This window comes from Hypanus sabinus, chromosome 26, assembly GCF_030144855.1.
Source record: "Hypanus sabinus isolate sHypSab1 chromosome 26, sHypSab1.hap1, whole genome shotgun sequence".
Taxonomy (NCBI): domain Eukaryota; kingdom Metazoa; phylum Chordata; class Chondrichthyes; order Myliobatiformes; family Dasyatidae; genus Hypanus; species Hypanus sabinus.
This window is the reverse complement of record NC_082731.1, coordinates 34,124,512-34,138,773: the sequence shown is the minus strand read 5'-3', so window position 1 is coordinate 34,138,773 and position 14,262 is coordinate 34,124,512. Positions and strand designations below refer to the sequence as shown.

Genomic DNA, 14,262 nt, shown 5'->3' with positions numbered 1-14,262 from the left:
GTGCAGCAGGCAGTGAAGAAGGCTAATGGAATGTTGGCCTTTATTACAAAGGGAATTGAGTACAAGAGCAAGGAAATCCTCTTGCATTTGTACAGAGACCTGGTGAGACCACACCTGGAGTATTGTGTACAGTTTTGGTCTCCAGGGTTAAGGAAGGACATCCTGGCTGTAGAGGAAGTGCAGCGTAGATTCACGAGGTTAATTCCTGGGATGTCTGGACTGTCTTACGCAGAGAGGTTAGAGAGACTGGGCTTGTACACGCTGGAATTAGGGAGATTGAGAGGGGATCTGATTGAAACATATAAGATTATTAAGGGATTGGACAAGATAGAGGCAGAAAATATGTTCCAGATGCTGGGAGAGTCCAGTACCAGAGGGCATGGTTTGAGAATAAGGGGTAGGTCATTTAGGACAGAGTTAAGGAAAAACTTCTTCTCCCAGAGAGTTGTGGGGGTCTGGAATGCACTGCCTCGGAAGGTAGTGGAGGCCAATTCTCTGGATGCTTTCAAGAAAGAGCTAGATAGGTACCTTATGGATATGGGGACAAGGCAGGAACTGCGTACTGATAGTAGTTGATCAGCCATGATCTCAAAATGGTGGTGCAGGCTCGAAGGGCCAAATGGTCTACTTCTGCACCTATTGTCTATTGTCTATTGTGCCCCTTCATATTAGCTATTTCAACCCTGGGAGAAAAGCATCATCTTATACACCTCTCATCCTCCGTTGCTCCAAGGAAAAAAGGCCGAGTTCACTCAACCTATTCGCATAAGGCATGCTTCCCACATCCAGGCAACATCCTTGTCAATCTCCTCTGCACTCTCTCTATAGTATCCTCATCCTTCCCGTAATGAGGTGACCAGAACTGAACACAGTGCTCCCAGTGGGATCTAACTAAGGTCTTAAATAGCTTTAGCATTACCTCACGAAACTTGAACGCAATCCCAGGGTTAATGAAGGCCATCACACCATACACCTTCTTAACAACACTGTCAATCTGCACAGCAACTTTGAGTGTCCTATGGACACTAGGATCGTGCTGATCCTCCACTCTGCCAAGAGCCTTAGCATTAATATTATATTCTGTCTTCAAATTTGACCTACCAAAATGAACCAATTCACACTTATCTGGATTGAAGTCCATCTGCCACTTCTGCATCCTATCGATGTCCCGCTGTAACCTCTGACAACCCTCCAGACTGTCCACTTTTGTGTCATCAGCAAGCTCACTAACCCACCCTTCTACTTCCACAAACACCTGGGCAACGCACAACTGCAACTCACTATCAGCTGGGGAAGCTCCTGAAGAAATTGTACAAGGCATTGGTGAGGCCAAATTTGGAGTATTGTGTACAGTTCTGGTCACCGAATTATAGGAAAGATGTCAACAAAATAGAGAGCGTACAGAGGAGATTTACTAGAATTTTACCTGGGTTTCAGCACCTAAGTTACAGGGAAAGGTTGAACAAGTTAGGTCTTTATTCTTTTGAGCGTAGAAGGTTGAGGGGGGACTTGATAGAGGTATTTAAAATTATGAGGGGAATAGATAGAGTTGACATGGATAGGCTTTTTCCATTGAGAGTAGGGGAGATCCAAACAAGAGGACATGAGTTGAGAGTAAGGGGGCAAAAGTTTAGGGGTAACACAAGGGGGAACTTCTTTACTCAGAGAGTGGTAGCTGTATGGAACAAGCTTCCAGCAGAAGTGGTAGAGGCAGGTTTGATTTTGAAATTTAAAAAATTTGATAGGTATATGGACAGGAAAGGAAGGGAGGGTTATGGGCTGAGTGCAGGTCGGTGGGACTAGGCGAGAGTAAGCGTTCGGCACAGACTGGAAGGGCCGAGATGGCCTGTTTCCGTGCCGTAATTGTTATATGGTTATATGTTATATGTTATATGTAAGAACTCTGGGGAGGCTGATGAGCCATCTGTCTCCGCACGGAGCTTGACGGATCAGAGTCGTGGTCCGAGATTCACTGCTGCAGCCTTCCTCCGCTTTCAACGCTGTTGCGACGTGCGTTACCATCGTCCACCGGCTCCACTGTGGAGGCCTTGGTTGGATGGCTCTTTATCTGGGACCTCCTCCTTGACCTTACCGGCATGCGTTGAGCTGCCAGGAGCAGGGCTCCAGAGGGTATCACTCTCGGGAACTCAGGAACTCACCAGTCTCTCCAAAGCAACAAAGTGACAAGACTTGGAGAAGCCCAGGCAAACGTAAAAACATTTAAGAGCCGGTGCTGACCATTGACGCCCCGGATATAGTTCCTCCATTCATCCTGATCTTCTCTCTCAGTTGCTTTTCCCTGCTCTGTCCCCATATTCCTTGATTCCATTGGCATCCAGCAACCTACCGACCTTTGATCTGGAATGACTGAGTGTTTGCAGGCACAATTCTATAGATTCATTTCCCCCAGCACACACCAAAAACCCTTGCCCCCACGACTAAATGAAAAGATATCTTCTCACCTCAGTGCATGGGAGTTTCCCCCATCTTTTATGAGACCACATTCCCTCCTCCCTGGTTAAAGATTCCTCGACCACGTGGTGTAAAGTTCCAAGTTCAAAGTCCAGCCACGAGGGTCATCTTCTTCCAGGCAGCCACAAAACAAAAATTTCAATAGAGTTCTTGAAGACCATCAAGTGAAAAAAAGAACAAATGGTGCAAACAGTGAAAGGGTAGACAAATAACAGGCAGAATATGAACCGCAGTGTCGCTGAAAGTGAGTCTGTAGCCATGGAGACAGTCCAGCACTTCGGCGAGGACCGACGGCTGCAGAATCAGTTCAGAGTCGAGACGAGCAAGGTCTCAGGGAGAACTGAGCTGAACACCATTTTGTCCTTCACCCTCGGCCTCGATGCCTTAATCTTTTTTAATCTGGCTCGGCGCATAAATCGGCCAAACAGCGGTTCACCCTCGGGCCTGGGCCTGGGCCCTACTGCTTCAATCCGGCCTAAAATTTCATTCTGGCCCAAAGTTTCAACCTGGCGCAAAGTCTGCTTCAGCAATGGCCGCCACGGCTGTACCAAGGTGTCTATACCCTCCAGACCAAACACTGCTAGGGTTTTGACTGGAGTCCTGCCCGACATTTATCAACAGTAGTAAAACTAAATCTCTGGTCACTGTTGCACGTCTATTAGTGGGATCCTGCCATGCTCAAATTGTCTGCCAGGTTCTCCACAGTATAAGGGTGACCACCCTTCAGAAGGATTTTAGGCCTACAAAGCATTTCACGATGTCCCAAAAGAAACACGAGAGCACTAATGAAATGCAGGTCTTTTCCACTGGTGGTAGGTGGGTAAGGCACTTTAGAAGGCAAACTACTTTACAGTAACGTCTCCGGGACAATGTTCACCCAGACTTGGGAAACAAGGTCCCGGGACATCTCGGGGATCGGCCAGAAATTAGTGTGCTATAAATGGAAAGCACCTTTTTTTGTTGTAAAGGAAGTTTCGAAAGGGAGAGAAGTGCCCTGACCCAGACGGAGTCGTTGGGCCAATGAGCTGAAGGAAATTAGCAAATCAATGGTAGGGACGCCAAGCATTAGGCACACACACAAGGCCAGACCGCCTTTGCCTGGGCTAATTGATAGAGGGCTGTTTAAGTACTCAGTCAATCGCAGTGTGTCCAATTGAATTGACAGGGCAGGTATGCAAATGCACTCATTAACATCTGGGATCCGCCATGGGTCACAGCACCTGAACCCAGTGCTGGCATTGTACTCCGGGCCTGGACGAATGCGAGTTCCTGCATTTGAGTTCCAAAAGAATCGAATTCTGACGGAATAGAGGCAATTTTTTTTTTTAGCGTCAGATACACGCGTTAGGCGGCGGACAAGCTGCAATCGACCAGGATAACCAAGTCCCACAGCCCAATTAGCAAGGAGATTGTGGGGGCGGGAATTGTCAGTGGGGTATCTGGAACAGGCCTTTACATTCTAACCTGGACAATTAAGCGGGAGTAGCTGAAGCAAATGCTGGGACTGCCAGCTGCTGCTTAGAGCTGCCTAGGAGATAAGCACAGACTAGTCTGTCCTTCAGAGACACAAGAGAATCTGCAGATGCTGGAAATCTTCAGCAAAGCACACACACAAGAAGCTGGAGGCACTTGGCAGATCGGTGGAGAGAAATGATCAGTCGCAGGGTGCAGGCCTGAAACATTGACTGTTTTATCATCATCATCAAGTGCCATGTTGTATGACATCATCATTGTGCCATGTCATATGACGTGGGCAATCATGGTCTTTTCATGACCATGACTGCTTTGGTAAATTTTTTTCTGTAGAAGTGGTTTGCCATTGCCTTCTTTTAGGCAGTCGCTTTACAAGTTGACTGACCCGCTCCCCCAGCAACCCACAGCCATTATCAATACTCTTCAGATATTGTCTGCCTGGCGTCAGTGGTCACATAACCAGGATTTGTGATCTGCACCGGCTGCTCGTACGACAGTCCCATCATGACTCACATGGCTTCATGTGACCATAATCAGAGGGCTAAGCAGGTGCTACACCTTGCCCAAGGGTGACCTGCAAGCTAGCAGAGGGAAGGCGTGCCTTACACCTCCTTTGGTAGAGATGTATCTCCACCTCGCCTCTCAGTTCCCTGTTTATTTTCCTCGATAGTTACTGCTTGACTTGCTGAGTCCCTCCAGCACATTGTATACGTTGCCGTAATTCTCCCTTCCGCATCCGATAGCGTCTTCTCACCCTTATATCTACTGATAATCTCTTGGTTGAGCTGGGGCAGAAGGGACTAGACTTGGGGGCAACTGTAATCTTGGCATAACTTGGGGCAGCTAAGTGAACTTTTTCATTCAGAATCAGAATCACGTTTAATATTGTCATGCATCGCAAAATTTCTTGTTATGTGGCTGTAGTACATTGTAATGCATAATAATAAAAGTTTCAAATTGCACTAACAAATATATATATTTAAAAAGTTATATTAAATAGGTAGTTCATAAAGAGATTTTAAAAAGTAGAGAGGTAGTGTTCATGTGTTCAATGGCCATTCATAAATCAGATGGCAGAAGGTAAGAAGCTGTTCCTGAATCGTTGAGTGTGTGTCTTCAGGCTCCTATACCTCCTCCCTGATGGTAGCAACGAGAAGAGGGCATGTCCTGGGTGATGGGCTCCTTGATGAAGGTTGCCGTCTCTTTGAGGCACCGCTCCTTGAAGATGACCTGGATGTCTTCAACCAAAAGTGAAACTGTGAATGAATTCTCCAAATAAAGGAAGGCCCGGGAGAGGATCAGAAGGTTCATTTTAAGGTTAATCAGGGATGAGCTGTGAGTGATGCAGGAGGATGTGCTGCAGATGGGGTGAGCAAAGTCTGCCCTGGCGATCAGATCAGCCCCATTCTTTTTCTTGAGGGGTTGCTAGGAAATGTGCGTGAGTGGGAGGAGAGATGAGGGGTGCACAAACCCTCACAATTGGGACATGCCAAGGGGAGATGGCAGCCTTGAGGGGCAAACACCCAGTTTGGAAGTACATTGACATGGTGGTTGTCTCGGGGGAGGAGAAGTCAGGGGCAAAGCAGAGGGATTGGTAAGGGAATCAAGTGGGGGCAGGAAGGGCTGAAGCCGCGGTGATGAGCGGGAGAGCTACGGGCAAGAGATGGGAAAAGTGGCAACATTAGGCAGACAGTTGTCAAGCGGGGGAAAATTGGGACTGAAAAATTGGACCAAATTGCCTGGTAAATTTACATCTCCCGCTCCTGTCCCGGGCAAACAAACTATAACTCAGTGGTTGAGTTGAATAGGCAAATTGCTGGCCATCAATATGCAGGGTCCTACACTGGGGAATAGGCCGGCTGGTGGTATAGTGACATCAGTGCCGGACTTCGGAGTGAAGGTTCCCGAGTTCGAATCCAGCCGGCTCCAAAAACCCGGAGAGGGATGTGCTCCGCCGAGGTTTCAGATGCCCAAGACATGCCGTACGATGAACAATCTCCAAAAAGATCGGTGCAAAAAGCTTGTCATGACGGCGCCCCGACGACTCCATCAGGAGTTAAAGGTGCACACACACACACACACACTGGGAATACCTATCACCTGCTCCCAGAGACCCAGGGGAGGCACTGCAGAGTAGGGAGAGGACCCCCAAGAACTACTCCTCCATTTTCAGAATCAGATTTAATGTCACAGGCATATGTTGTGAAAAAAATAATAGAAAAAGACATAAATTACAGCAAGTTCATATATTAAATAGTTAAATAAGCAGTGGAAACATTGAAATAAAAAAATAGTGAGGTAGTGTTCATGGGTTCAATGTCTGTTCTAAAATGAGATGGCAGAGGGGAAGAAGCTGTTCCTGAATCGCTGAGTGTGTGCCTTTAGGCTCCTGTACCTCCTTCCTGATGGCAGAGGGGAAGAAGCTGTTCCTGAATCGCTGAGTGTGTGCCTTCAGGCTTCTGTACCTCCTTCCTGATGGCAGAGGGGAAGAAGCTGTTCCTGAATCGCTGAGTGTGTGCCTTCAGGCTCCTGTACCTCCTTCCTGATGGCAGAGGGGAAGAAGCTGTTCCTGAATCGCTGAGTGTGTGCCTTTAGGCTCCTGTACCTCCTTCCTGATGGCAGAGGGGAAGAAGCTGTTCCTGAATCGCTGAGTGTGTGCCTTCAGGCTCCTGTACCTCCTTCCTGATGGCAGAGGGGAAGAAGCTGTTCCTGAATTGCTGTGTGTGTCTTCAGGCTCCTGTACCTCCTTCCTGATGGCAGAGGGGAAGAAGCTGTTCCTGAATCGCTGAATGTGTGCCTTCAGGCTCCTGTACCTCCTCCCTGATTGAAGCAATAACCTGGGGGATGTGGGCCTTTAATGAGGGATGCTGCCCTTTTGAGGCATAGCTCCTTGAAGGTGTCCAGGATGCTGGGGAGGCTAGTGATGGAGCTGACTAAGTTTGCAACTCCCTGCAGCTGTCTTCGATCCTGTGCACCAGCCCTCGCCTACCCCCATAGCAGACGGTGATGCAGCCAGTTAGAATGCTCTCCACAGTACATCTGCAGGAACTTGTGAGTTTCTCTGGTGACGAGGCAAATCTCCTCAAGCTCCTAATGAAATATGGCCACCCTCGTGCCTTGCTTGTACCACATGGATATCATTCTGTGCTGGAACCTCCAAAAACGCAAAGCAAAACAAGTATAATTTTGGTCACCGAATTACAGGAAGGATATTAATAAGGTTGAAAGAGTGCAGAGAAGGTTTACAAGGATGTTGCCGGGACTTGAGAAACTGAGTTACAGAGCAAGGTTGAATAGGTTAGGACTTTATTCCCTGGAGCGTAGAAGAATGAGGGGAGACTTGATAGAGGTGTATAAAATTATGATGGGTATAGATAGAGTGAATACAAGCAGGCTTTTTCCACTGAGGCCAGGAGAGAAAAAAACAAGAGGACATGGGTTACGGGTGAAGGGGGAAAAGTTTAAAGGGAACATTGGGGGGGGGGCTTCTTCACTCAGAGAGTGGTGGGAGTGTGGAATGAGCTGCCAGATGAAGTGGTGAATGCCGGCTCACTTTTAACATTTAAGAAAACCTTTGACAGGTGCATGGATGAGAGGTGTATGGAGGGATATGGCCCAGGTGCCGGTCAGTGGGACTAGGCAGAAAAATGGTTCCGTACAGCCAAGAAGGGCCAAAAGGCCTGTTTCTGTGCTGTAATGTTCTGTGGTTCTAATTAATGGAGGCTAGTTGGAGACTAGTTTTGCATTGGTTAATGGGTTCAACTGAACAAAAAATAGGAGGAAAGTTTAAACTTAGACCAGACAGTCCCTGGAACTAGGAAGGCTGCGAACCCTTATTGCAGGTTTTCTAGCTGGAATGGGAGATGTGGGGGGACAAAGGAAATGTCGGTGGACGTTAACGATATGAAAGGTATTACATTTTGTGTTTGTTCTTCCAGGTTTGCCAGGAATACCAGGAGACTTCGTATCTCAAGGAGGCGCAGTGGGGATGGGCCTCCCACAACCCGGATACACCCCTCCCCCGGTGACACCACACCCAGCCCAGCTGAGACACGGACCCTCGCTACACTCCTACGTCCCCGGCCACCCCCACCATCCCGCCATGATGATGCACAGCAGACCCCCCTCCCACCCAGTGATGTCATCGCAAAGCCCTTCCCTCCTGAGCCCTGGAGAGCCAATCACGAGCGGGCAGGCTATGGACGTCCATGGCCACTAAAATGTAAAGAAATGTACAGAAGAGGAAGAGTTTAATAAGATGCCCAGCCTTGGCATTTGAGGCACAAACTGGAATTCTGACTGCTGTGTGTGTGACACTGTTGTTCATTTTTATTGTACTTTTTGTGAATCTGAACGAGGACCAATTCTGGAGCATCTTAATTAAACGATCATGAGACTTTTATATATAAGGAAACACTGAAAAGGAAGGACATTACAACCATTTTTGAGCATCTACGACAAACAATGAAGACTAAATTAACTAGTTCCTTTGGTTTCTGATAGATTTTCTTTTATACATATAGATAAAGAAAAATAACGAAAAAAGCAATGAAGTATTTCAACACTATGTGTGATATTCTCGATGACCTGGTGAGAGGAGCGTGAAACTTTTCCTGGGGAGGTGTGAGGGTGGAGGGAAGGAGGGATGGGGGGGTGGGATAGAAGCTTGCTTCCAACACAGATCCTCACAGTTGTACACCAGTACGGCCCTGGGCCTGGATGCGAGCTTGGGGGAAGGGGTTAACGGTGGCATCTTGTAATGGGTAGACCCTAAACACTTCCTAACCAATCATAATCCAATATGGCAGGGATATTTGGACGGTGGTGTCGGGGAAGGGGTTAACGGTGGCATCTTGCCATGCTAGACCCTAAACACCCTAACCAATCATAATCCAATATGGCAGGGATATTTGGACGGTGGTGTCGGGGAAGGGGTTAACGGTGGTATCTTGCCATGCTAGACCCTAACCACTTCCTAACCAATCAATGGTTCAATTTAATATCAGAGCAGGTATACAGTATACAACCTGAAATTCGTACTCTTCACAGACATCCATGAAACAGAAAGGAATCCCAAAGAATGAATGACAGATAAAATGTTGAACCAGAACCCCCCCCCACGCACAAGTAGCAGCAAAAATATCCCCCTCCTCCCCCCACTTGCTCCAGCAAAAGCTCGAGCCCCACCCACCATACAATAGCAGACGCCCAGAGCCGATGATCGAGAGTCCATCGAAAACTATTGTCTGTCCTAACCCTTCAACATCTCAACAGACTCCCCCTCTCTCTGAGGAGCGAGAGACAGATATGGCTTCTGCCAGGGCGAGAGGGGAGGCCGACAGCTCGCTGTTTCAACATTTCCATCCGCGACCTGGTGGCATGGCGACATCCCTTGGGAAAGGGACTGCTGGTGTCATTTTGTCAGGGCTAAATCCGCACCCGTTCCTAACCAATCATAAGCCAATATGGCAGTGAGTTTCGGATGCCGGTGTTGGGGAAGGGAAGGGAGTATCAACTGAATCTCGACAAGTCCCTAACCAATTATAAGCTGGTGGGCGCCATCATTGTGGAAGAGCTAGTCCCTAACCAAGCATCACCTTCCGTATGCTGTCCCAGTAATCTTTACTCTCTTTCTGCAGAAATGCAGCGGACGATGTCTGCTCAGACATATATGGATTAGTGCTGGGACAGATTCAGAATCCTACAATAATATTTCACCACGTTTACAAACTCTGCTCAGCGATAATGGCCAAGTCATCCTGAAAACTTGTCTATGAAGTGTTTAATCAACTTGGCTGTTTTTTCCTGCAATTAACTGATGAGTGCACCTCCAAAGCGCTCTTTTTAGTAAATTTCCAGTCTGATACCATATATTTAGAAAGCCAACGTTCTTCTGAAACTCAGCGTGCAAAAGGTCAATATTCTGAATCTCTACTTTCCATTTAATAGGAACAGTTTACTCCCACATCCTGATGTCAAATGGACTTTCCTAGTGATGATGTCATGAATTCATTGGACAAATGGGTTGAGGGATTGCGATTCAATTCCTGCCATTACTCACGGGCCAACCAATAAGGGGAGACATCACTGGCTTGATAATTAATGGTCCAACCAATAAGGAGAGGCTTCACTAGTTTGAGAATTAATGGGACAACCGATAAGGTGTGACATCACTGGTTTGAGAATTAATGGGCCACCATAATTCAGGATTTCCAATTATTGGATGCTGTGGTTACAATTGGAGATCTGCTACTGGGAAAATTTACATTCTTGGCCATGTCGTGCTTGGGGATGTACTTTTAATGATTCTAGAGGAGAATAAAATACTCTTATCTATAGTTTAAAAGATATTGAAATATATGTAGGTTAATTTCAGTCACTTTCAGACAATTCCTTACCCATCTGTACATGTAGTCTAAACACACACTAACAACTGATTGATGGATCACCACTCCACGTCTGGCCTGCCTCCTATATTTGCTTTTATTAGTCGAGGCATTGAGTTCAAAAGTCAGGAGGTTATGTTGCAACTTTATAAAAGTCTGGTTTGGCCACATCTGGAGTATTGCATATAGTCCAGGTCACCTCACTGTCGGAAGGCTTTGAAGAGGGCGCAAAAGAGGCTCACCAGGATGCTGCCTGGTTTAGAGGGCTTGTGCTATCATAAGAGGCTGGATAAACTCTGGTTGTTTTCTCTGGAGTGTCAGAAGCTGAGGCGAGATCTGGTGGAGGTTTACAAGATTATGAGAGACATAGACTGGACAGGGAGCATCTGTTTCCCAGGGTATAAGTGTTTAATACCAAAGGGCGTGCATTGAAAGTGAGAGGAGGTCGGTTCAAATGGGGATGTGAGGGGTAAGTTTTTTACTCAGAGAGCGGTGGATGCCTGGTATGGTGGTAGAACCAAATACATTAGAGGCTTTTAAGAGATGTTTGGATAGGCACGTGGATGTGAGGAGGATGGAGGGATATGGACATGGTGTAGTTAGGAGGGATTAGTTTTTGGGAGTTTTGACTTGCATTGTAGCTGATTCAATGCACATTGTCGGACAAGTGGCCTGTTTCTGTGCCGTACACTTCTATATTCTAAAGGGACAAGTCCTTCACAATGAAATTGCCCTGAATCAGCAACTGAGAATATACACTGAACTTTTAAAAGCATCTGGGAATGTGTTCCAAATATCCTAATCCATGCTGAGACCTTGGAGAGTTGCTCCATTTCCAGAGTAGATGTGACTAAGTGCCAAAATGCACTTCATAACTCTGACTAAAAGCCATCTATCTACTGAAAGCATAAGGCTCTCCCTGCAATAGTGCTGGCCAGTGGTGTAGCCGCTTCCTGAGGTGCGCAGTCTCGGCTTCGAGTCTGACCGGCTCCTTGCACACTTTCATTCCATGGTAGAGCGTTGCGTGAGCAACTCAATGTAAAAAAAAAACAAAAGACAAAGGTGCTAAAGAAATGGCAAGGTTGCCACCCAATGTCTCACCAGGTATGGAAAGGAACTATTATTTGCAATATACAATATTTTATCAATCCCAAAGGAAGTCACAAGTGCACAGACGTACCAATGTTAGAAGAGAAGTAAGAAAGAATTAAAAAAATAAGTTACCTCAAACAGTCTGACAGGAGGGGCTCATCACTTTCCTGACTATAGGTTGACTCATTATGGAGCCTCATAGCCTAGGGTAAGAATGACCTCATATAGCCCTCTTTGGAGCAGCACAGTTGTCTTAGTCTATCACTAAATGTTCCCCTCCGTTCAGCCAAGGTGGCATGCAGAGGTTGAGAAACATTGTCCAGAACTGCCAAGATTTTCCACAGGGTCCTTTTGTTCTACCACAGCCTCCACAGTGTGTCCAGTTTGCCTCCTATAACCGAGCCAGACTTTCTAATCAGTTTATTGAGCCTGTTGGCATCATCCGTGTTGATGCCACTGCCCCAGAACACCACCACATAGAAGGTTGTACTGGCAACAACAGACTGGTAGAACATGTGAAGGAGAGGCCTGCAGACTCCAAAGGACCTCAGTCTCCTCAGGAAGTCGAGGCAACTCTGGCCCTCTGTGCTGGCGCTCCACTCAAGTCCATCATTCAGGTGCCCCCCCCCCAGGTACCTGTAGGTCCTCACCACATCCACGTCCTCACCAATGGTAGTAACAGGGAGCAATGCAGACTTAGTCTTCCTAAAGTCCATCAACACCTCCTTTGTCTTACTGATGTTGAGCTGCAGATGATTCAGCTTGCACAAAATCCTCCACCAGGGCCCTGTATTCATCCTCCCATCCTCCCTTTATGCACCCAACCATTGCTGAGTCATCAGGGAATTTCTGCAAATGATTCTCAAAGTGAATCCTCTGCAGCAGAAACACGTTCCAAGGTAAGACAATGATCAATTTACACCTATATCTTGAAAATTATGTGATCCTGAGCAAAATCACTGATCAGGAATTAGAAGAATCTCTTTATTCAGGAGGTGGTGAATCTGTGGAGACCTAGTCATTTGGTATATTTAAAAGCTGAGGTTCTTCATTAGTAAAGACGACAAAGGATTCAGGGAGAAGGCAGGAGAATGGGCTTGAAAGGGTATGATCAAATGGCAGAGCAAACTCGATGGGTCAAATGGACTAATTCTGCCTTATAATTGGGATAGTGCCACTGGGCCCAGGTGAAGTACTAGATCATGTAAATGGGGTGAGCGGTGGTGAAAGGAAGGAAGATCTGGTGGGTAGGACAGGGTGCTTCTCCCACACTGCTGGGCTTCTGGGCACAATTGGAGTGTGGAGCCACTCTGCCATGGGGACAAACTCGCCTAAGACATTTAGGGAAAAGATGAGTAAACACATAGAACGAGTGAATTGGGGATTGTCTTGCAACGTTCCAAAACACTGCTTAGACCCCCATCTCGAATATTGTGTGAAGAATGGTAAGGAGAGTGCAGAGGAGATTCATCAGGATATTGCTTGGACTAGAAAGACTTAAGTTATGGGAAAAAAAAATCAGATAAACTGTGCTTGTTTCTGCTGGAGCAAAGGATAAGAGGCGACCTGAAAGAGGTATATAAAATTGTAAGGCATCGATATCCTACTCAAAATCTTTGCTGGAGCAAAGATTTGTGGACAGTTACACTACGAAAAACAAGAGGGCCTTGGTTTAAGGTGAGAGGAGGTAGGTTCAAAGGGGTTCTGTGTGGGAAGTTCTTTTTTACACAGGGACTGGTTGATACCTGGAATCATGCCAGAGGAGGTGATGAAATCAGGATTCAATCCTTACATGAAGGAATTGGCAAAGCAGGGAAGGAGATGGGCCTAGTGTAAAGATGTGGGATTAGTATAGGTAGGCAAAAAATTCGGTGAGGTTGTGGTGTACAGAAGGAACTGCTTCTACACTGTACGAATGTGGCCCTCTGACGTTTGAAACAGAGGATAGTCCGAAGCAGTCAATAAGAAATCACTTTGATTGGCCAACCACAACAGAACAATAAAATTCAATGGCCCAGTTGGGTGGACAGAAAGAAGGGAATGCAGCCAATTCAGAATGGGGTGTGGATTTTGAAGTGACTGGAATTTCTTCATATTCAGAGTGCCCAGTGAAATCTTTGTACTTTCAGGTTTAACACCAACACACTTCAAATGATTCTCAGTACAGGTCACGGAATCTGGTCAGACCTAGGTGGGAACAATGACCTCAGCACTGGAGAATCTCACTTGAGGGTCAGAGCAGAAATGGGCAGCTGCGTTCTGTGAAGTTGTGGTGAACTACATATACCTGTCTGGACACGCCCCCTGCTGACTGCTCCTGTGGCTCCTCCCACAGACCACGGTATAAAGGCGATCTGAGGCCTGAGCCCGGCCTCTCAGTCTCCAGGATGTAGTATGGTGGTCACTCACTGCTTGTTTCTTCTTCCAGTCAATAAAAGCCGATATCTCGCCTTTACGTCTCAGAGTGAGTTATTGATGGTGCATCAGTAATGTGGGGAAGAGAAAAAAATAATTGATTCTCCATATATCTCTCTCCATTTCTTTTTCTCTATCACTCTCTCTCTCTTTCCTCCTCCATCTTTCTGTCTTTTTCTCTCTCTTTCTCTCTCTCTCTCACTCTCTCACCCTCTATCTTTCTGTCTCTTTCTCACTCTTTCTCTCTATCACTCTATCACTCTATCTCTCTCATTATTTCTTTGTCTCTTGCACTCTTTTCTCTATCTATCTGCCTGTCCATTTTTCTCTCTCTCTCTCTCTTGCCATGAGCTGTTTATTGCTCCCTGCAGTAAACCCTTTGGCAAACCCTCCTCTGCCCAGCCCCTCACCCTCAGAGTCCCAG

At 46.7% G+C, this 14,262-nt stretch overlaps 1 protein-coding gene across 9 annotated transcripts in view; it reads left to right on the top strand.

The window, feature by feature from the left end:
* The window catches only part of LOC132381426 (homeobox protein Meis1-like), a 425,677-nt gene extending 411,803 nt beyond the window's left edge, over positions 1-13,874 (top strand). For 7 of the 9 annotated variants that reach the window (XM_059950824.1, XM_059950828.1, XM_059950827.1 and 4 more), the window contains one exon: positions 7,884-13,874. In XM_059950824.1, coding sequence (XP_059806807.1) covers positions 7,884-8,164 — 281 coding nt within the window. In that variant the 3' untranslated portion in view covers positions 8,165-13,874. The remainder of the gene's footprint in view (positions 1-7,883) is intronic. The other 2 variants (XM_059950830.1, XM_059950829.1) reach the window with 1 other exon arrangement.
* Positions 13,875-14,262: the final 388 nt, after the last annotated feature.